This window comes from Aulonocara sp. 'chitande type north' Nkhata Bay, linkage group LG10 (assembly GCF_057382095.1).
Source record: "Aulonocara sp. 'chitande type north' Nkhata Bay isolate Kocher_YH1m ecotype deep benthic linkage group LG10, A_spYH_male_GT1.1, whole genome shotgun sequence".
In the NCBI taxonomy this organism is placed as follows: domain Eukaryota; kingdom Metazoa; phylum Chordata; class Actinopteri; order Cichliformes; family Cichlidae; genus Aulonocara; species Aulonocara sp. 'chitande type north' Nkhata Bay.
The window spans coordinates 2,257,590-2,281,907 of NC_141353.1; the positions used below are offsets into that span (position 1 = coordinate 2,257,590).

Consider the following 24,318-nt stretch of genomic DNA (forward strand, 5'->3'; position numbering starts at 1 on the left):
CTCCTGTTGACATACATCGTTAAGTGACAGGACACAACTGGGAATGTTAAAAATAACTCACAGCACTAGTTCAGCGATCCAGTACAAAAGAGGAAAGCCTACAAATGTTGTTATGACATAGCATGAAGACATTTACTCTCCATGTTGAGTTCTTTACGCAGGCGTGAGATAACCCCGTCAAACTCAAAGAGAAGCAGAGAGTCTGGACAGTCGAGATAAACCCATTCAAAGAAGCAGAGCTCAGATTTGAGCACATCTAATATTCCAGGAGGAACGCTACGAGCTGCAGTTATGTAATTTGGCAGCTAATTAGAAATAAAATAAATAGAAACTTCTTTAGAAAACATCAGGCACATTTTCTATCGATATTTGTTGAGCCCACATTAAACTGGACTTCACAGCATGAAGCAGAGACTGCACACACCTCTCTTATCTCTGCAAGATTACAATGAAAAAGCAACAAATAAATTAACATACGTTATTTGTAACAAATGCTGTATTTCTGCTTCTAATTTACTGTAATATTCTCCACCCAGAGGGCTTTAAAAAGAGAAGACAACTGACTCAAAGCTGGAATCCTCAGGAATTCACTTCATTTTGATTTGGGAACAGCTGCATTTTCCTTGATAACTGTTTTTTTTAAACAAGGAAGGAACATTTACTGTCATTTGTCCAAAATAAAGCAACTCAGTGGTATAATATAAAATGAGAGGAATGCGTTAGCATCTTTTACCCCGGGGAGATTTTTGCAAGAATGTTTTATATTCTTCATGAGCGAGTCTTGTCTGTCTCAATCTGTTTATTTTGTGCAGAAGTAGATGTTCCTTTTATCTGAGCTGGAAGCAGAAAGCCTGGGCTAACACTGAAAGTTGATAACAACCACTCATCATCTCTGGCTGGAGTTTAGCTTTTGATAAGCCAGCTGATGCAAAGAAAGCCTGGCTTTGTCGAACGCGCTCCACAGTGCACCCCTCAGATATGTTTCTTTACAGCGCTATTTTTAATAAACAAGTCATTAAACACGCCAAACCATGTGCCGACAGCCCACAGGCCACTGTGGTTGTTTCTTAACTTTCCATCACCCGCTTTAAAAACATGAATGGAATTTTGTTGCACGTTCCTGATTTCCATTTGCAGCGATTGCTAACCAAGTGCAGTGTGTCCCACACATATACTCAGGTATATTTTCCACCATATCTTCATTTTTCTCTTGCATGGATGATTTACTAGTTGTCTTATTTTAAAAGGTCAGTTGTTGATAAGAAACTAAGGAGTACAGCATCTCAAAGTTTTTGTTTTGATTTCCAAGTTGTAACTGTTTCCATGCCTCTGACTTGTGTGGAAAAAGGGAAAAAATGCTACAAACAAGCTTCCACCTGCAGAAGATTTGTCAAGGTCAGCTCAGTGTGCAGTGAGTGCAGCAGAGTGTTTCCGCCTGAAACCTGCCTCAGAAGCAAACTCCCCGATGGCTCCTGATGACATCTAAAGAGGTCTGAACCCTGAGTAGACTGTACTTGCAGCCAAACACTGCTTATAAGGGCATCTCGAACAGGCTTACAGCTACAGTAGATTATGTCAGTGAAGGACAACCTACACAACTGTTTACCTACCTTGGTGTGGAAAAGTTTAAACTAGCAAACTGTAGAAGTTTTCTGGTACAAGCAAAGCTCTACAGTTCAGACACATCCATCTGGGAGGCCCAGCTGGGCAGCGATGTATAAGGAAACACACCTAACACAAGTATGAGTTTTCCTTGCTGGATCGATGTCCCACAGCTTCAGAGCTGTAAGGAACCAACGTGGGCTGAACACCATAGGACTGCTGTCTAAAGGCTGTATTAGTTGACAAAATGTTGGGTGACATTGAAGGCAGACAGAGGATCTATTTTATGTGTTCACAGGTCATTAATCTACAGGTCTAGCTGCTGAGTTGTGTTATAGCTTCAGCTGTCATTTATAAATCTTGTCTCAAATGAAATAAATGTGGAGGTGATGCTCCCCTGCCACTTTTTAAAGGAGCTGGGTGCCGTGTGTGCCGGTGTGACTGGAGATTTGGTGATGGGTCTTTTCTTCTTGCAATTATCAGCCACTCATAGCAGGCCAGCCAGCTACGCACCTCTGCATGTGCCTATGAATTATACATGGGCTCCATTAAGACACTTAACAGCTGGTTTCTCAGGAACTTACCAGCAACAACTGCAGCCGGGCTGCCCCTTTGTGACTGCTTATTAAAACAGCAGCATTTAATTAAGGTTGTGCAGTAATGTGAGTTCTGACCATCATAAACCAGCCAGTCACAGAGCCAATATCAGTTCAGTCTCATCTCTCCAGAGGGCAGCTGGGCAAGCTGTCGATTTCCTGGCATGGCGGTAAGATGCAACGCAGGAATTAAATGTCTGTTGTGGCTCGCTGACCTTGCTGTGGTTCGGACACTTAGCCTTTTCTATTCCAACTGTAACAGATGTCCTGGTCATCATACCTGTACATCCAACAAAGAGCCAGAAGTAATGACTTGAGAGGAAGAAGAGGTTGAGCAGACAGTTTTAATGAATATTACTGGGAGAGAGAGGAGATGGCAGACAGCCACACTCGTTCTGGACACCTGGTTATAAAACCATAGCAAGCAAATGAATGTCATTTAAATGTAGGGATGGGTATTGATAAGATTTTAACGATTCCGATTCCTTATCGATTCTCTTATCGATTCTTTTTTTTTTAAAAAGGAGAACACTAAGGTCGATTAGCTTAGAACTGTGTTTTATATCTTCTCTTTGAACAAGATAGAAATTTAGGAGTAACATGGCCTTACAAACCCAACAGTGAGATCTTAAGAGATCCACAGCCTACGGCTCTTCAATGGGGTGTCACAGGGTCCCCAGGAAAAAAAATTGTAAATGTAAAATAATAAAATAAATATTCTCCTGTAGCAATAACAAAGTGTAACATAAATTGTTCTGTAGCAATTACACAAGAATATCCAGTAATGTCCCTGCCTACAATTAAACACATTCACTTACCAAAGTGAAATCGGGGGCATCTGCTGTGGCAAATGGGTGCAAGCCTTTGACCACAAACTTAGACACTGCTCGGTGACATTCGTCTATCCTGGCCTGAAAGGAGACGCTACCAGTAGACTGCAGTGAGAACTGCCAGCATCTGAGCCAGACTCTGTCTGTCTCATCATGGTTATCTAAATGCACAGTAATAGCAGGTTTTGTAATAAGGTAAATCGCGCTAACATAATGTGCAATGCTAATTGATTAGTTACCTGCCGCATTAACGGGAGAGGACGTGGAAACGCTACCGCTGCTGCTGGGTTGAGCTTCGCTAGTCCGGAGCGGATCAAAAACACGACATTCGTTGAACGCAATCGCGTGTTTTTTGAGCAAATGCTTTTGCATGTTCGTAGTGTTTCCTCCCTTTGATGAAATCTCTACTTTGCAAGTATTGCACGTTGCCCTGTTGTCATCCTTTCTCATAAAGTGTAACCAAACTTTTGAGCGTTTGTGCCGCTCAGGCGCCGTGTTTCCTACTGGGTAAAAGACGCTACTCAACGTGATGACGTCATTCGGGGCGACTGGAATCGATAAGGGAATCGTTTATAAAAGTGGCAAACGATTCCAAGGAATTGAAACAGTGGGAACCGGTTCTCAACAAGAACCGGTTTTCGATACCCATCCCTATTTAAATGCGATGAAGACCTGTTGAATTCATAAAACAATCACAACATTCACAACTTCCCTACCGTAACAGAAACACACCAGTTGAAACCAGCCCTCTTTTCCTTTATATAACACAATGCCCCTCGAGATAAAGAAAAGGTCAATCACACCTACATGGGAAGATCAAACTGCATTATCATTATCTGATCCTTATCCAAAGATGAACTCGATTAGTCTGATCTAATATTAATTATCTCTTCGACCCAAACATTACATCCATCCATCTTCTTCCGCTTATCCAGGGCTGGGTCACGGGGGCAGCAGCCTAAGCAGAGAAGCCCAGCTCCTCCTCCAGCTTGTCCGGGGGAACAACAAGGCGTTCCCAGGCCAGCCGAGAGATATAATCTCAGCTGGGTCTGAAGGGGTGACGTTCATTTGATGCCATAAAACACAATACTTGGCCTCTTTAGAGATTCTGACATTTTTCATTACAGTCTTTGGCTTCGGTTTAGCACCAGCTCGATAATGAGGCAACGAATGTCACAACAAATTGGATTTATTTCCTGGATCTAATTCTGTGCCTCTTTGTATCAATTCTCCTTTAACGCTCGTAACAAGATTGGGACTTTGTCATAAAATTTCACCACACGACTGCTTCAATATTATTCACAAATGTCAAATACAAGCCATCGCAGCACTGTAACAACTGCTTCGATCAGGATAACACGCATTTGCTTTTATTACAAATCAATTTTTTCCATGGACTGGAGTTATTAGCATAAGTATATAATTTGACAAGATGATTAAATGCCAGACAAAGACACACTTGGAAATCAGCACCACAGGGAGCAAAAAAAAGTGGGAGCGAATGAAGAAAGAGGCTCTCTCCAGACACCACTTATTTGCCTTTTTCACCGTACCTGCAGCTGGCAATGCGTAATGTTTTTCAATGAGACGAGGTGCTAAAAATGGCTCCTTCAACAGCTGCTTCACCCCCTCTCCCACCTCTCAAAAATCACCCCACCTTCTGCTTATGGAGCTTTTTTCCTGAGCCATAATATTTTTCAAGATTAGACACACAATTAACTCTAATGTTCTTAGAGGAGAAGAGGGGGAGGGCAACGCTGCTGGAGGACAAAATATAATCATCGCCCCACAACCCAGCTCTGTGTAAGACAATGCCTGCACATTAGCTGATAATAATGTGACATACACAAAACAATACACAATGTTAATCTCGGAAATGATACATCTACTGTAAACCACAGCTGAGGAGGAAAATGTATCGCCGCAGTGAATTTCCAAGTCTGCTTTACAAGATAAGGAGACTTTTTTAATATATAGTAGTACACCACAATAGGCCTGTTATTTTACCACCGCACACAGAATCTGTCAGAGGTTCAAGCACACGTAGAGTCGAGCTGACATCTACCTAGCAAGCAAGCTAGAACAAGCTGCACACCACTACCTGCAGCACCCTGGGGGTCTGTCTGCCACACTGTGTACCCTCAATGAGACGTCTAGCTCAAAGTGTTATGCAAAAACAAAAAGGATATGAACCTGTAATGTGGGGAGAAAAATAGGACTAGTGCTTTCGGTCGTGGATGGTCTCTACAGGCAATTCCATTCTTTTGGAACAATAAAGCAAAAGATGCATGAAATTCAATAGAAAATTAGAAACAACTTAAAAACTCTTTATTTAACAGCGGGTAACTCTTCATGCTTGATTTATTAGTTATTTGTATTTAAATGCTACACTAGTTATGATATAAACAAATTGCATTTGTTTATATAAGATTGCGCCCCCCCCCCCTTCCATAGAAATGATTATACAGAAATCCTTCAAGTCTCCTTCACTGCTTGCTGCGCTGTAGCGTCTTTGCTTCGGTGCAATTTATCTACAGAAAAATTTTATTCTGGACGTGTTCATTTGAGATACGAGGCACATGAAAACCCTTATTATTGTCTCGGCGAACATCTTTTTTGTCACAGAGCCCATTATTCCTCATTAGGAGCACCGGGCCTTGTTTGCACCACAAAGCTGGGCATTGAGCAGCAAAGTCATAAATGTGCTTTAAGGGTTATCCCCCTAACGGTGCGACACGGCGATGATGACCGATGGACTCGGAGCGGAGAGTATCGGCACTACTGTGACCTTGTTTTAACTAACAGGTTACATGGACAGCAAGAGGCTGTGTGCTGACAACAGGTAGACACAAAGGGCAGACAATGATATTTCAAACGGTGCAACGAGCCAAAAGACTTTCTAAAGACTCCAGGGATCATGACAGGACGTGGAAATTTAACTACTCAGGAAATGCACTTAGGCCAGATGAATAAAGATATCATTTTACTCCAAAGAAGTTTTAATGAACAGAAATATATACACGGTGTAAAAGTGAAACCACTGCCCTGCTGATTTAATTTTGGCCCAATTTTTATTTATATTTTTCTTCTAAGAGATGCACTCGCACTAAATGATTAAAGAAGACCAATTTCAGAATCAGCATACTTTATTAATCCCTAAGGACATTATGTGGGTTACAGTTGCTCCAGTACAGTAACAGACTAGACCAGGGGTCCCCAATCCCAGCCCACGAGGGCCGGTGTCCTGCAGGTTTTAGACGTGTCCTTGATCCAACACAGCTGATTTAAATGGATAAATGACCTCCTCAACATGCCTTGAAGTTCTCCAGAGGCCTGGTAATGAACTAATCATGTGATTCAGGTGTGTTGACCCAGGGTGAGATCTAAAACCTGCAGGACACCGGCCCTCAGGGACCCCTGGACTAGACTATTCAATACAATATGTTACAGATTTAATAATAATTCCTAATAAATATCAAAGATTGACAGAAGTGATTATAAATAATGATCAAGAATGTCGACAGCAACATTACTGAGTAGAAACGAGCGTGTGCAAAAAGGCTGTAACTATTCCAGTGTTTACAGTGTGTTAGATGGAGGAGTTGTACAGGGAGGTGGCCACGGGCAGGAATGACTTCCTGTGTCGTTCAGTGGAGCATTATGGGTAATCTCAGTCTCTCACTGAGCGTGCTCCTGTGATTGGCCAGCATGTCATGGAGTGGGTGGGAGGTATTGTCCAACATTGTCTTTATCTTGGACATTTTACTTTGCTATAGTTAGTGCCATGAATGATGGTGATTCATAGTTCCAGCTAACTTGCTGTAAAAATGAGAGCATCCCACATAAGACAAAGAAACTGCACTAAAACATTTGCTAATGTTATAAGTCTGAGACAAACGTCAGCATCCACATGCTCATCTCATCTCATGGAGCTAATTAGCGCTGACATTTGAAGTATTCAGGTTTAGCCAAGCTTGGATCATTCGATTACTTGCCCTCTCTCCTATCATCCTTAGCCTTCAAACCCCTATGCTTTATTTATAACATGTATACAATTCATTGCAGTTTTTTTCTAAGAGCTTACAGGGTACGCAACGTTACAATTTACTGAGCAAAAATATTAAACATTCACCCTCAGCTTTTCAAATGAATTAGCTGAACAACATAGTCCAGCAAATCAATTATTGGACAATGAATAATAGAACTGAAGTAATGCAGCTGATGATGCCATGTCAACACTGACACGCCAAAGTGTTATAGAAGCTGGACAGAGGCTACACAAGATGACGATGATCCGTCAGTGTAATACTGACTTTATGACCAAGGGTTCAAGATAAACCTTGCCAATATATCTTCCTACAAGAATGCTTTGGCAGCAGCCCCAGAACGCAGCTTCACTCTCAACCCTGTGAAAAAGCAATGAGCTCTGAATACAAAGTGCTCTCACACCCATTAACAGGACTCTCAAACAGGCACCACTATTAATCATTTTCATTTATTCTCTAGCCGGCAATAATTTGTTCATTTAATAATTCAGATACGAAATGGAAGCTAGAAGAGAGGTAATGTGGCGAGGTAAAGGTGGGCTCAGTATTTCACACTTCTACGTAGGTGAGCGGGAGCCTGCACAGGGCTGGCATGCTAAAATATTAACGTGTGGGCTGTGAATATTCATGCGCGGCCATCCCCATCGTGAGATTGTGGAGGACACACCAGTATCCCTGGAGTGTAATCCGATTCTACGTGCCCCTGCTTCATTTCCAAGGACAAGGGGCTTTGGGTGGGGAAGGCGCTCGGCTGAATAGAAAAACGGCGACTGCAACACGTTTCAGCCAGTGGGAGGCAGGGAGTGGCGTTAGACTGACGGGTCACGACGAGGTTGACCTCCAGTCATTACTGTCTGTGTGAGCTGATAATGGATCAGGTTGTGCTGCCACTGTCATAGCTTTACGTAAAAGTGACAACAGATATTATCCTAATAACAGTGAACGTTTCAAGACATTTAGATGAATCTGAAATAGGAGTTTCGATCTGCTATAAAAGAGGATCCATATACAGAAGAGGGAGGCTGGATTTAGACACGCGCGCGCACGCACGCACGCACGCACGCACGCACGCACTCCCCGTGTCTGTTTTCAAAAGGTAACCAAGCAACCAGCCTCTTGTCTCGGCCTTTGGTTATAGGCTTATCAGGTAACTCCCTTCTGTGCCCGTCCCGCTCACATTTTTACAAGGTTGCTTTGTGCTTTATTCTGTTTTATGGCAGTGGCCTCACTCTTGACCCAAACAAGAGTAAAGCCACTTTTGTCTGGGTCAAGCGAGGAGTGGAGGGGGTTGAGAGAGTACCAGGGAAGGCTTCTAATACCTTTCCTGGAAGAATGACTACTCGGACTGTGCGAGACATGCAGAGTGTAGACTGCCAAATCCAAATCAACAGGTTATGTAACCAAAGCAAATAAATGACCATTGTCAGAGAGAGCTAAGGACACTGTTTTCACCTATGACAAAAACTGTTTCCCTGATGAGCTAAGAAACAAGCTATTTTCTTCTCTGCAGCATTGACACTAATGGCTTATTTCCAACTGCAACCAGCCAATCAGTGAGCCAATCTCCCTGAGCGCCATCGTTTATTTTTATTTATTGTTTTCCTTCTTTTCCTTCCTTCAGTCATGAGAATTAAGAGTATTAAACTGTAGTTTATGCACCAAGACTTAGTATGTGCTAGCGCACCTGTCTAAAGTACAGTACACAGCATCAGCTCCTGTTCAATCCATGACTTCATTTATTCTAAATAAATAATGAAGGTATTGCTGTTCTGCTGTATGTCCAAATGTGTCCAACTCACACGGCTTATGGATGGAGCACGCTGTTACCTGGTGCTGCAGGAACAGGATAAACACACAAGACCCCGAGAAACAGCTGGCAGCCACAAACTAAACTCCAGGACACTGATAACATCATTCCTCCTCAGACTTATTCGTCTGATCTGTCACAGAGATGTAAATGGAAAACCTCACACACATGAAAGGCTTATGGTGATTTTAGAGATGTGATTTGAGCTCCACTGGGTGCTAACGGCATGCAAACTGTGTCTTCAGTATGAAACCTCCGAGCCTCACAACACTTAGCGTTTCAAATATAATTGTTATCTTATCCTGTGATTTACCCATGAGTATTTCTCATTTGTACTTAATTTTTACAAACACTTTGCATTAAATCATTTTAAGATCTCATGGCTGAAGCACAGTAGGACACGTGCTTATATTATACACAGTAGCAAACCCATGCGTACTTTAAATATGTACAAATTCGTCTTGGAGGAGATGGGGAACATACAAACATACATTCATTCAGTCCTATCATTACACCAACAGACAGAAACAGGCACAGACAACACTAAGAGATTAATGGTGATTTCTGCATAAATACAAAATACAAACACACTTCAGAAAAACGTCTGGAGTGCCGTCTGCCGAACAAACCAATGCTGCTTACTTTGTAGTGCACACTGCAAAAAATATTTGTTTGCTACAGGGAACACATTCAATTTAAGCTTGTGCGTGTCAGGAATTAGAGACACACACTGTTGTTGTTTTGTCACTTTTGAATATGGCAATATATCAACATAATAACTGGAATTTTAACCATTTCCAGTTAAATTGTTTTAATGTGGTTCATTCTGAAAACAAACCAGTGGGTGATACCAGAGACATGGTAACATGTATCTGTCACTTTATGCAGAAACGTCTAAAGCACTTGCTTGTACCAACACCAACTACAAAAGCCAACCTTGTACATCTTAATTAGAATCACTCCCCATGCTCGTCACCGACATCGCCTAGGTTTGGTGGACAAAGTTGCGATCAGAATGTAAAAACTGCATCTTCAGTTCGGTGGTATGCTCTCAGCATTGCACACGAGTTCAGCATAATTCTGTGCTCTGTGATTGCCAAGAAATTTCTGGACAACCTGCACAGACGCTTCCCTCGCTGCCGATTGGCTTCAGTTTCGTTTTGAACTCGTTGTCAAGCAGTTTGAGGACTTTACAACCAACAAAATCACCTTAAATTAGGCTTCAGTTTTCTCGGAACCAAACATTAATCTATTTTTTCTGTTTCAAAATGAGAACACAAGTCCAAAACATTTGTGTTACAGCTGACTGACGGTGCTGACAGAAACGTTGACAGCATGAAAAGAGTAGCCTGCATTACCAGAAGTTTCACAAAAACAAAAAATGCCCACAGTGAGCAGTAGATATCGACACCAACAACGGTAGATGCGCAAAACTCTGGGCAACACCTGCAGACTGCCAATGCAGCATGACGGAGGCCTTAAAACATGATTAACAGGCTTGCTGTCAGGCCACTTGTAACGGCAGTAACATCTAAAGTGAATCTAACATCGTGCTGTAACTAATAAACTGCCTCTCTAGTCGAAGCATCCTGCTTGTAAACAAAAAGCACAAGCCATCACCACAAATCAGAGTATTTGGTTATGCTAGCAGTAGAGCAGGGCGATATGGCCAAAAATATTTATCACGATATACATTTGAAAATTTGCAATAACGATATAACTGGTATATAATTGATGCGAGACACGACAAAATACAACTCCACAACTTTACAAGCACAAAAAAAACATCCATTTATTTTCACTTAAACAAGCAGCTGTTTTTTTATGTGCATTAAAGCCATATAAAAATTTAACAGTGCAAATGCAAATTCCTCGCTGAAAGTTTAACCAAAAGGCATTTCCAGTAGAAATGGGCTGACATATCCTGAGCATAACCATGTATAATATCCACTGAAGTTAAAAAGAGGTGCTTTGCAATATTAAACTGCAGTGTGCAGTACGTATTTTTCAGACCATAAGGTGCACGAGATTATAAGACACATTAAGCGAAACAAAGCAGTCAGATAAATCAAACTTGATTCAACTCATTCTTCTTGCTTCCTCCACTTCTGTACCATTGATTCATTAATGCTGTATTCTATCACAGCTGCTCTATTCCCATGTTGTTGCAGTATATTAATGACTAACCTCGTATTGTGGATGGATTATCTCAGTTGTTCTCCTGACTGAAGTTTGGTCCGTTTACAGCATCCTGCCATGCGATTGCATTTGTCTCTAACCATCGGGAACCTTCATGTTAACTTTTATCGAGTGGAAAAGTGTTAGCGTTCATCCTCCAGCTTCACTGTTTATGTTATGCTAACATAGCTGTGTCGCTAGCGATCACGTAGCACATCATTATATACCAGCTAGCCCAACTTCAGTAACCCTACAAACGTCACTGCTGTTTAGTTTCCTGTCTTCATTTATGTTGGAAGTGATAGCAGAGCTGTACGTTTGAATTTGTTTCAGAAATCTCTCAGTCAGAACATGCTATATCATGCTTAGGTAACTAGCGAAACTAGCGAGCTAACTTCCGCTAACTCCCTGCTAACTTCTAACTCCGTTAAATGTAATAAATTCTGTTTTCATGGATGCCTGGATGTTAAACTTCATAGTTTCACCTGGTAAAGCAGCAATGCTGATCGTTTTATTAAAGATGAAAGAATTTAGACAGTTTTTAACTCTCAGTGATGCTGCAGTGTTCGTTTGACTTTGAGACCTGAAGGAGACGGCGTTTAGGACCCAGATTACTCCCAGATTTACGAGCACCTTAGTCCGACAAATACAGCAATAACGATGGCCTGCTTGCATATTGTACAAAAAAAAGTGCTTTGTTGTGTATCTGATGGACAAACACCAAACCAGTTCCACATCACTGAAGTTGCACCATTTTTACAAACCAATTCTATTTCATCCGTTTCACTCAACGATCCACTTTCTCCCTTCTCATTCTCCGTTGCCCCCATGCTTTTTCGGCCATGTGTGTATGAAAACAAAGGCACTGCGCATTTACCCATATTCTATCGCGATGTTTTATTTTCTTATCGTTGCCTAACATTGTACCGGTATTACCGTGAACAGTATAATATGGCCCAGCCATAGCTAGCAGTCCAGCAGGATTTGTGCATTCGCTGTCCGCTTGCAGTCCAGGTGATGGAGTGTTTCCCTGCAGAGAGCGCTGCTGTCAGATGGAGGCAGTGTAGAAAGTATGTGGTCTAAGTGGTCTGTGGTTACTCTTGCTTGTACTGTTGTCGGTCTGTCAGTCAGCCACAGAGAACAGCAAAGTTAAAACAAAAAGCTGAAAGTGAAAGCGAGTATTAAAAACAATGAAAACTGTCCACTGCAGCCACTGTCTGTGCTCTCCATGTTGTATTTTAATGATCTTCGATTTTTATTTTTCCCCCCACGACTCCCAGCAAATACTCCCCTTTCGTATTCTGGCCCACTTCTCAACCAATCAGCATTTGGCAGATGCATACATCACACGCTTCCAGCGAATCCTTGGAGGACTCCGTGTGAGCACATCCCATCCAAACGGAAACATGCAAGCACACGGACAATTTGCAGGACCATAAAATTACACTTCAGTTAGCAAGCAGCTAAATTAAAGTTAAAACTGAAAGTACTAGAACAGCGAATTAAAGAAAACGAAGGAGGGTAACAGACGTAACAACAGCAGAACAGACAAACTGGTCAATCTGACATTATGACGCCATCACTTTTATTGCCATTGACTTTTTGTTTGTTTTTTTAAATTTTGGTTTAGAAGGTAGAAAACATGAATTAATATGAACTCTTGCATCCAACTATCAAATGTACCAGATTCAGTTTCATTGGCAGACCCTGAGATGTTGACCAAGAAACAATGACATAATCATGTTTGGGAGTATAAACGCTGACAACACTATAAACAAATATTACAGCACAGCTACTATCCCAGTTTATGACAGCATATATATTCAACCATTTAGGTAATAAGCACCAGCCTGGTTTTAAATGACAGGTTCTCTGCTATGTTAATACACAACATTAAAATGATTTAAATAGTATTACATTCAAATTTGACACCATCATTTTTACTGGAAATGTGTATTGGTTCCAAATACTGACCGTTTCCTCATTATATAATATATATGTATAATCCTACAATCATCTGAGCCAAGTTCAAAGTGTCATTTTCATTTATTTGATCTCTGATTTCTTTTCCCCATAGATTTATCTAGAATTTATCTAGAAAAGATGTATTCTTTTTCATTCAAGAGCACTACCACAACCCTAATATTTATCTGATTTATTTATGATTATATTGTGTATATAGCTCACATATACACCTTGAAAAATAGAAAAACATGTCCACATTTAATGCCATTATAAAATCTGATACCAAAGTTTGGATTCTTCTTATTCCCTGATGATAAATGGTACAATTTAAATGACTTAGACTTCCTATTACAAATGCATTACTTTTGTCAACCCTTTATAGCTCACGAAGAGCCACATATAAATAGGACAGAAAATGGAGCAGAAAGACCCCACTTGTTATTTTTGCCATTAAAGTGAGGTGAGCACATTTATGGTGGATTTCTAAGCCAATCAAAGAATGTTTTGAGCCCGCCGGATACTGTTCTTGTCTGATGAAGTGGAACAGCGACCCCATAACGAGACTATGGTGCCATTAAGATGTTAATGAGCCAAACTGGTGTAGACACAAGACTGAATGATGAGACAAAAGGCTAAACAGCACACTATGCAAACCTTAATATTACACTGTGACTCTCACAGCTTTTATACGGAGAGAGAGACTAGGAAATCCTAAATAAAGGATTGCTTTATTACAATTTAATTCTCTCACTAACAAGCCAACTGGATTGCAATGCCTTGACCAAGACTCTGTGGCTTCCCATCAAAAGATCAGAAATGTTTTCACTAAGTACCACAGCATATTGAACTCAAGTTTCACATTATTGTTTAGAGTAGGTGGAGCCACTTGTTAGTTTCAGTGTAAATTCCAGCACACTAAACAGCTATACCCACACCATGAGCCTAAATAACACGGAAACTCGTTCTAATGCAGATATGAGATGAATTCTCATGAATTCTCGTGTATCATTTGGTTTCGTTTTGATGGTAACAACTAGCAACCCAAATAACATCACAAAATGTTTTAGAAATGAAATCATGCACAGCCAGATACATTATTTCAAATGCACAAAGCCTTAAGAGGAAACAGCCCAAGCTGGTTAAAATGTAACAAGGTGAAGAAAAACTGGAGTCCACTGTTGACCATTGACACTAATCAGAGGTTTCACACACACTGTCAACAGAACAACATAAACCCTTTGAGCTGAGGGTCACTAGGACTAAACGGCCAACAAAGCAGAGTCCTGGCAGTGAGGCGTTAAAAACCATAAATAAATGATACCGACGTGAAGGAAGCCGTCACAGCAGCAGCAAACATGCGCTCAAGTTGGCGTGATACCGGATTTGGGGCTGGGGGGTAAGGGCAGATGGCAGACGGGGGGGGGGCAGCACTTTGAAGTCCTGCAGCCACAGGTTTAAAAGCGGATCAAGCTATTGTGTTAGCCACGCGACGATAACCCAAAAGAAATGGACGCACGGAGGGAAATACACTGATTTTTGGCACCGGGGAAATGTCCTTTTTTTCATATAAAATAATCCCCCCGCTCGTTAACGGGAGCATTTAAAATCCCAGTTCAGCACATTTTTTTAAAGAGCATTCAGCTCAGGTACAAAACACAGCCACTGGGTAAAAGTGTGAACTAAACCACTGTCTCTTACTGGTCACTGAGATGAGATATGACCACAAACGACTGAAATGCTGTTCGTCAGAAAACAGACATGTTTTTCACAGTTACTTCAGTTTGATTACTTAACTGTTTCACTTTAAACCTGCTTTCGCAGTTCGTTTTTCTGCTTGTAACACAACTAAACTGACCTTGGGTCACAGCTAGCTCTGTTGGGAAGTGCTTTGTGTTTAACTGCTAAAGTTACAGCTTCGTCATCAAGTCGAACCACTGAAAAACACGACTTTTAAAAATCATGCGCCTTTCAACTCGTCGAAAAAACACGAGTTTCGGTGTCCACGTCAACGGCTAGCGTTGTTGTACACGTCTGACCGCTCCGAGCCCGGTTCACAGAAATATTCATTAGAGTCAAAGTAGCTCAGCTTCAGCTCAGTCGACAAACTTACCTGCGAAGAGGCTCAACAGTGAGACACACAACCGGGCCGCTGAAAGCTCCATTCCTGCTCAACTATTCCGCCGCTTGTTCAGTGAAACTTGGTGAAGAACTTGTGCTGAATTTGAAGTGAGACTCGGCAGCTCAGCCCCGACACAGCATCCAAACTCCACACCGCCTGCTCCTTGTCCTCCACTCTGTGCAGGTGCACAGCGAAGCGCGCCGCACTGCGTCACGTGACCGCCGCTTGGCCTATCCATCCCACGACCAGCGACGCCCCCTGCCGGTGCCCATGCTACGGTTCGCTCAACCTGCCCGTGTCTTCTTATCCGCTGGATCTTTGAAGAATGATTTACGGTACAACGGCACTACTCTGTGTGTGTCCCAGCCAGAGGCCCTCACGGACCTTTCCTTCAATGGTTCTCTAAAGATTCCGCTTCAGTCAATCAGGGAACTTTTCTTCACGGAAGTTTATTTTGTGAAACCACAAGACGATGTGCTGGAAGAGAACTGACATATAAAATATTGGATACAGAGTCCAACAATTGACAATCGTACAACATTACTTTAGTTAAAAATAAAAATAAAAATAAACGAAATAAATAAATCACAAGACTACTTAAGTAACAGTACAAGAAATTTAGCCTCAAGACATACTCAAGTAAGGATGATGGCAGTGAATTCTTGGTTGTATTGTTCAGCTGAAAATTATTTTAATTACTTATATTGAGCTGGGCAGTTTTATGTAGAATATAATCTTTAATAATCTGCAAAATAAGTAAGCAACTAAAGCTGTTAATAAATGATCGGGAAATGTAGTAGAGCAGAAGTACGATGACACATTTTGTACTGTAAAACATTTGAGTAACAGTTCTCAGCTACATTCCACAACTTGACTCCCTGCCATCCAGCTGGAATGACCGTGATTATATTTATATAGCATCAGGTAAACTGTTGCCTCAAGGTGCTTTATGTTGAAACCAACAATCAGATGATCATGATGAGCAAGCACTTGGTGAAAGTGGGGAGGAAAAACTCCCTTTGAACAGGGGCAGCCGTCCGCCGTGACCAATTTGGGATGAAAGGGAAGAGAAGAAGGAGAGGAGGCAAAAGACACACTATAAGAGACAACCAGACAAAACTTGAGCAAAAGCCTCACATGTGTGAGGAATACACAAACTGGGAAATATATTTGTGACCACAGTTAAAAAATAAGTTAAACACAGCAAACGTGTAGCAAATTGATTGAATAAGAAAAAGCAAATATGTTAATAAGATCCAAACTAATCTGAAATCAAAAGAAATACCACATGTCATGAACCACTGTCATTTCTTTACATTATATTGCGAAGGCACTGCAGCAGCTTTGAAACAAGTGCACAAATAAATAGAAAATACAGTATGTAAGCTAACAAGAGAGTTTCTGAAAAGCTTGAAAGTCAATGTTTGACAACCTTTATTTTTCAACACAGACTTAACTCTCCCAGACAAGCTTTCCTGTAACTTCTTTAAGTAGTGTTCAGAAATAGTTCTCCAGGCTTTGATCTCTACCGTGTTTTACAGATTTCTGTAGACTCACTGTTGTACTTCTCTCCTGAGCTTCAAACATATTAAACACAGTTTAAACTAAAATTTCAAGTGTGGATTAATCTCCCCATAACATCGTCGTCGCCACTGATTTTTAGTCCAGGTCTTGTGTGATTTTGCATATCTCACGTGGCTGGTAGTAATAGAGTTCCTAAAGATACAATTTTAAATTGTTTGTTAACCTTCCTCTGAAAATGGTCAGGCACAACGACTGGACTGAAAATAAGCGAAAAAATAGCCAATGTCCAAAGTAAACTTTGAAAGACCTCCAGGGAATCTGGAACAGTATTGCTCAAGATCACTTTAAAAAGAGACACAGTACTGTACAATTTCAATTAAAAATAATGTTGTGTATAACATGAAACAGTGGGGCAGTGGTTAGCACTGTCACCTCACAGGAAGCGGGTTCCTGCTTCCTGTTCTCCTTGTGCCTGCACTGGTTGTGTCTGGATGCTCCAGCTTCCTCACACAGTTCAAATCATGCACATTAGGTTAGCTTGTCGTTCTAATTTGGCCATGACTGTGAATGGTGATCTTTCTGTGTTAGGCCTGTGACAGACTGGGAACCTGTGCCAGATAGGACAGAGGTGCACACCGAAGTAGATCAGTGTGTGTTAAGAATTGCTGTTTGTTTACTGACCTCCTCCCCACCACAGCTTCAGATGTTTCCAGGTGGCAGAAATAAACAGCTGAAATACACGTAGGGTTTTTTGTTTTTATATTTAGAATTATTGCTAAATTATTCAGGTCTTCTTTGTCAGAAGTTATTAGGTATTTGTTCTGAAACACGGGATCGGTTTCTGTGGGCTTTACATTGAGTTTTACTAAGTTTTCAAAGACTCCTTCTTCTTCCCCTTAAGGTCTTCGGGTACTCTGTAATAATGATAACTGGTGCAGGAGGAGGGCTAAAAGGAGCCCTGTTGTATTGTGGCAGCCCTGGAGTCCTCCTACAGGTTGGGCTTCTGAGCTCTGATGTTCTACATATTCTTACAGAAAGCAGTTTTGATGTGAGGTTTTACAGCAGAGGAAGGTGACGTTACATCAGTGGGTCTCTCTGGAAAGGCTGTTGGCTTTGTAATTAATTTTCATTGTAAAAATGTATCACACTCTTGTGTTTTAAATGTACTAAATTAGAGAAAAAATTAATAAATGTGTTAATCGATATTTGCACATCAAACATGAAGAACCAATATTCTGTCCAACCATCAGCACTTACAGCTGCAAGTCTTTTGGAGTGAGTCTCTCCCAGCTTTGCACATCGATCAGTGATGTGTTACTTTGTGTTGGTCATTGTCATGGTCCCTGGATCGTGGTTTTGAGTTTTTGGGTTTGGTTCATTAGTTGTCTTTGCTGCCGTTGATATTCACTTACTCTTCTTACTATTTGTAGTGTTGTTGCTTTAGTTTAGTTCATTGTATTTAGAAGTCCCGTATGATGAGTCTTCAGTTCTTGATAGTGATGGCTCTGAAGGTTATTTAGGTCCTTTGTTTTTCTGTTCCCTCTCCAATCCAATTTTATTCATAAAGCACTTTAAAATCCCCAGCACAGGACCAAAGTGCTGTACAGAAAATAAGTTAAAAGCAATAGAATAACACAAAACAGCAAAAATAAATAAATAAAACACAAAATACATAAAAATTAAAACAGCCCTATATTAAAAAACCCCCCAAAAACAACCCAAAACAAGATAAAACAGCATAGAATCAACTAAAATAAAAACCCTCTGCCTCTGTTCTGTCATTGTCACGTCATCCATGTAGTTTTGTCTCCTCGCTCTGTTCCTTTATCTTTTTTGCACTGAACTATCAGCATTAAAAGCTTATTTTCAGTTTCACATCTGTCCTGACATTGAATCTTCTAAAATTAAATAAGTGCACAGCAGAATATGACAATTATTAATTATATATAGAAATTGACTGTAGAGCTAATGGCAGGTTATCAGCCAGAGTGCCTGCAGTTTTAAGTAACTTCATCATTAGGAAACTATAAACATAACTAACATGCAATGACTTGTGGAAACATCTTTTTCTTTTCAGGCCAGAGGAACTATCCCTGTGTGTGACCGTCACCCTGGCTGTGCCAGTAAAAACAATTAAACCTGTACCACAAAGGTGTGTTTACCAAAATATTTACCCTGATATGATTACTATTACATCACATCCTCTGAAAAATGTTTATCTAGTTTACACATTTGCCTATTAAGTAAAAGATCACAGGTTTGATCCCCTGCAGAGACAAATATCTTGATTTTTTTGCAGGCAGAATGGCAGCCTGTGTGAAAAATCCACCAAATCAAGCAAGGAGAGGGCCCACTGTGGAATCCCCTTGCAAATAAGAGAGCAGCTGTCAAACTGTGCTGTGCAATGTTTCAGTCTGCCGCTGGTGTAGGAGCCCCATCCAGCAGGTTAGCTGATGCTCAAAAGATTTCGTCACATCCCCCACATCTGTGACCATTTTAATATGTATGTCTCAGGTCTGTTATTGAATGTGACTGAAGAGTCACGCAACATTTAGTTGAGATCAGTTAGGAACTGAGCAACAGCTCTTTGCCCGAAAAGCCAGAATTTCTGTCCTGATATTGGACCTCATACACACAACACCAGGGCGAGACACTGTGTGTGCGGGTTTGAGTATTTTCTAGTTGACACCAAAACATACAGAGGGAACAATAATAATAATTTTTTAAAAAATCAATAGAGTTAAAAGAAAGTGTGATATTTGCACTGATTGGTAGCAAGTTGATAGGTGGCAACACAAAGACAAACAGAAGGTAACACAGTATAGGGGAGAAAATCAAAGTGTGTGTTGTGATGCTAGAAGTATTTAATAAAACTCCATAAATTTAAGCCTTTACTTCTGACACAACTCTTCACTATGAATAAATAAAACACTTTATCACAAAGGACAGTCAGTGGCAAACATAAACATTTCCCTTAGTAAAAATACAGTACTTCAAGACTATACGTGTAGTATTCCAATATCAATATCTAATTTAATACAAGTGATTTCCTCCAACTATAACAAATAGTCTAAAGTGCAAAACAGACTTTGTCAAAAAAACATTTATAAAAAGTTCATGTTTAAAAAGAAACAACAACAAATGGTCAGTCATATTAAAGTTGCCTTCAGGTTTAATGTCCAGTGTGAACAATAAGCACCATGATTCCTAACTGTAACAATGTGCCAGATTTTTGTGTGTTTCCCAATATCCAGGCCCTCTCCTGTACACAGGAGGGACCCACAGGTTGTTCCTCAAACTGTGTGGGGCTCTATTCCGAGGCCTGTAGCTGTAGTGGGGCTGTGGAGGGATATGACCTTTTCCTGGTACCATCTTTTTGGGATGCCATATAGGAGCACATGGATTCATTTTCTTAAACGAATAAAAAGAGGAAAAATAAATAAGTTACATATATATAAGCTGCCAATTATAGTGGACAAACCAAAAAACAGTCATAATACTGTAGCTAGATCAAGCTTGACCAAGTCAAGTAGGTACTAGTGTAAGAGGACTATTAGTTGACCAAGTTTTCATTGTTGAAATGGTTATCATTTATCATTATCACCTGGCTCCTTCACTCAGTTGATCAAGTATAATTTTGATCATTTATGGGCTGAAGCTGAACCCAAGAAGCATAGGTGCAAATTTGGCATGCAAACATACACCATCATTCACCAACTTCATGCATGAAATATTCTTTAAAACAATTCATCCAGGCCTTGGCTAACCATTTAGCCAGAGTGCTTACTGCAGTGTCTCCTGTTCAGAATCATTAGCCTGTGTTATCAGGAGTCTTGCTTTGTGTGTGCACTCAAATATTCATTGACAGCAGCAAAATGTTTCCTCTCATAAAAGACAGAATATATGTGAATGTAGGCAGCCCTCATTTCATGACAGAATACCTGGGAAGCAGAGCATCTGCTGGGGATAGTGAGGGGAGAAGTGCGGGCACTCTCCTCATCTGAAGAGGAACCAGAGTGGTAGTCTGATGTCACCCTCTCCAGTGCACTGGTCACCTTCTTTGAAACATCTTTGCCATCCTCATCGTCACTTGAGAAAGTGGCAACCGAGAAGCAAGGATTTTGCTCACCATACCTAATAATTAGGAGAGACATCAATAATTATTACCTTTAATTAAACACTTAGTAGGAAATTTGTTTAAGAACGGTTTTCTTTAGAAGAGTTTAGGGAAAGCATATTACAAAACAAGAAGCGCCGTCTTTGTTCATAAGCATCTAATAACGATAAATGCAGGTAAAAGATTTTTTTTTAAATTAAACAAAGCCACCAGTTTATATCCAAGTTTCAACAAAATGTTTAACTGCTGTTTCATAAAGATAGTGTTTTCTTGTTGCCAGTAGTCTCGTTTGAAATCACAGGAAAGCCTTGGGGTTAATGAAACTGTATTTACAGCCTCTTTCACCACTGCGCATGAAGCATGTGAGGAAGATTAACGTGAATGGGTCATCTCACGTTAAAAACCAGTTTGCCTTAATTATTGAGTGATACCAGGTTTAGATTAATGAGAAAGCAATCAACCGAAGCACATTTAAGCGTACAAGATTTACAAACTCTTAATCTCACCTGCAACAAACCTCCCCAGGGTCCGCCCACAATGTGAGTTCACGAGGAAGTCCCAGGTCACTGTACTGGATACCACTCTCACGACAGGCCCGAAGGAGCTCTGGATCCTGCTTGTGAAATCTGTTCACTCGGATGCACCTTCAAAGCACACACACAACATAAACTGCCTTCAGCTTAAACGTGCCACCAGAACAATCCGAGTTTTACTCATTTGCATCCGAGAGCAGCCCCACCTGTATGCTTGTCCCTTGCTGGGGTTTTCAGGATACCAGTGCCCCTTAAACTTCTCCTGCAGTGCCACAGCCAGCCTCTCAACAAACAGCTCGACCATCTCCGCTTCCAACTTCTCCCCCTTTTTCACAAGCCTCTTCAGAAAGAACACCACAGCTGCAATCTCTCTCCTCATATTTTACAAGTGTTTCATCACGTATGGACAGCTTCTGTAATGAAAGGCATGTGACAGATCATGTAAAACAAAATAGATATACAGGTGTAGATCCTACCTACAAAATGTTTTCTGATGCCCAAATTGGAAAAAACTAATTCCACTTTACAGTCTATCACTGCACTATTTTAGGTGGTTTGACCGTTTTAACTATTCTGTATATCCAATGCCAAAACTCCCTCGGTATCAACAATACGCCTGTGTTCACGTGGCAACACCTGCTGTTGTAGGAAACATCTTTAGTTTAAAATGTGGACATCCTTTTGTTTATGCCCTGCTGCCTTCGGTTAACGGTTCGAACCAGAGAAAGGCGGGCTGAGACGCACAGGTTCCATTTAGCCACGCACTTGCCTCGTTCCATAACACGAGCTACTGCTCTAAATGCGCTATTTACGGAAACGGAACACGATAAGGCCCAAGTAGCGTTTAAGTTAACTTCAGCTGAGGTTTAAGTTATCGTTATGATAACTATATCCCCACTGGTAATTACAGCCTGTTAATAAAAGCGTAAGGATATTATTCCTTCAAGACGTTGTGGACCTGTTAGCATTAGCAACACTGCTAACGTGGTCATGCTGCTAACAACAGCATTATAAATTTGGCGATGAAATCTACAAACTCAAAAAATATATTTGTATCCTACAAAAAATATATTTGTATCCTAACCTATTAATATACGCTTATATTAATAGGTTCGAATATAGACTAAATATGTAAAACATTTCACTAACCTCTCCTTGTGGTCTACACCGACTACCCGACTAAAACGGATGCTTAACAGGAGGAAGCAACAGAAGAACCCGTCAGTTTTTGTTATTAACTCCGCCCTTTACAACCCAATCCCCGCCCACGGATAATTTTTATTGGTTCCATCCAACTCAATATAGCGCGTTCATTGGTCGAGTGTATGCCCGTCTTACATAATGAGTCATTCACGTGATTGTTATGACTCATGGTGAGGTATGTGTTTGTTGCTTATTATTACTGTGGTTACATCCTCTGATGTAATTTCATCTTAACACTGAAGAAAGAGAAAGTAGTTCTTCGTGTGGATCAGAAGCAAAAGATTAATTTATAGTTTAACTGCGGGTTGCCATGGGAAGCTATTAAAGTTAGTAAAAGCTGCAGTTTATGATACACCAACTATGTATGATACAACGTGTGATAATGAGTAACAATAACAATTTGATAGTTTTTATTTTTAAAGACTTTAAAAGTTTAAAGTTCTGGGGTTTGTTTGTTTTTAAATTTACTTTTTAACACAACGCTGAGTCAGGGATTGTCGCATCCATAACCCTTTTTAGCGGCATTGCTTGACGTAATACGCCCATTCGCCCACTTGAGTGCGCTAGACCTCTACAGAACCCCAGACTGGAACCAGCACTTTGTCTCACGTTGTCTATGCATTCATCAGCTTCAAATCCAAAGGTGCTTTTGGTGGCATGGCTGTTTATGAAAATTAGATTCCCAGAATGTTATAAAATAACACAAAATAAAATAAATGAACATTTCACTTCAATATTCTCAAACTGTACATTGCATGCAGACGTGTGCACGCCCATGTTATTAACTGTCCTCCAGCATGTTCATATATACAGGACAGCCACATTTGCCCTGACTGCTTCACACAGGAGTATTTATAATTTTTGCTCAGCTCACTAAAATTTGAAATAAGACAACTGAATTGGTTATGTAAAATAAAATAAAATGTTGCACAGTAAGAAGTTATTCTTGTGGGTTTTGTGATGCATTGTGTTTTAAAAATGGCATAAAGATTTCTGCTATTAGTATGACTTATTAACATCTGATCTGTATTTGTAATTTAATTTAGTTGCTTATCCTGGTAACAAATAAAAATAGTCTTGATGATTGAAAAAGCTGCTGTCTGGATCAATATCACCTAGAACAGGGCTGCCCAATCCCAGTCCTTGAGAGCTACTATCCTGCAGCTTTTAGATGCATCCCTACTCCAACACAGCTGAATCAAATGGTTTGATCTCTTCAGCATGCCATCATGTTTGGCAAAGGCCTGATAACAAGCCATTCATTTGATTCAGGTGTGTGGGAACAAGGATGCATCTAAAAGCTGCAGGACGGTAGCTCTCGAGGACCGGGATTGGGCACCCCTGACCTAGAATGTCTTGTGGTCACTGTTCAGTGGGAACAATGGTTTCCAGTTCTCTCAATGCATTTATATCCTATATTCCTGTATACAAGATGCATTTTCAATATAGATATTTCCAATGTGACAAGTTATTGTTAAACCATGTATTAAATATACTCAGGAAGCAGCTGCACAACCATATGACTGAGCGAAGGGACTACACAAGTGTTACTTCTTCCCACGACTTTTTGAGCACCTGTTGTACTACGGGACACTATTTTCCTTCCTGTATAAATCTGTATGCATATGCTCAAAATAAACGATCTAGTGAAATAAATGAAAAAAGAAGTTAGCATTCCTTATTTGACTGAATCATTTACATTTTAAGTAACGGACTGGTCATGCAACACAGAGCACCTGTATAAAAAAGCCCAAAGCCGACTGTACTTCCTCAGGAGGCTGAGGTCTTTTAACATCTG

At 40.6% G+C, this 24,318-nt stretch overlaps 2 protein-coding genes across 2 annotated transcripts in view; both read right to left on the reverse strand.

Annotated features, from left to right (window-relative positions):
* Nucleotides 1–15,355, reverse strand: part of cxadr (CXADR Ig-like cell adhesion molecule) — a 38,123-nt gene extending 22,768 nt beyond the window's left edge. The window contains exon 1 of the mRNA XM_086307770.1: nucleotides 15,135–15,355. Within this exon, the coding sequence (XP_086163896.1) occupies nucleotides 15,135–15,186 (52 nt within the window). The 5' untranslated portion in view covers nucleotides 15,187–15,355. The remainder of the gene's footprint in view (nucleotides 1–15,134) is intronic.
* A 4,154-nt stretch (nucleotides 15,356–19,509) lies between these two features.
* On the reverse strand, nucleotides 19,510–22,563 carry btg3 (B-cell translocation gene 3). Its single transcript, XM_086307771.1, has 5 exons — nucleotides 22,467–22,563; nucleotides 21,524–21,730; nucleotides 21,291–21,428; nucleotides 20,609–20,801; nucleotides 19,510–20,078 (listed from the first exon to the last, which is right to left on the reverse strand). Exons 2-5 carry the CDS (start codon nucleotides 21,694–21,696, stop codon nucleotides 19,875–19,877), a joined length of 708 nt encoding a protein of 235 aa, XP_086163897.1. The 5' UTR covers nucleotides 21,697–21,730; nucleotides 22,467–22,563; the 3' UTR covers nucleotides 19,510–19,874.
* Nucleotides 22,564–24,318: the final 1,755 nt, after the last annotated feature.

Bases quoted from the DNA above. Each gene is read 5' to 3' on its own strand.
- btg3 (XM_086307771.1), bottom strand. From the start codon at position 21,696: ATGAGGAGAGAGATTGCAGCTGTGGTGTTCTTTCTGAAGAGGCTTGTG. The intron at 20,802-21,290 runs GTGAGATTAAGA...CCTAATTATTAG, and splicing joins CCTGGGGAGGTTTGTTGCAG to GTATGGTGAGCAAAATCCTT. The intron at 20,079-20,608 runs GTATTCTGTCAT...TATTCGTTTAAG, and splicing joins GCAGATGCTCTGCTTCCCAG to AAAATGAATCCATGTGCTCC.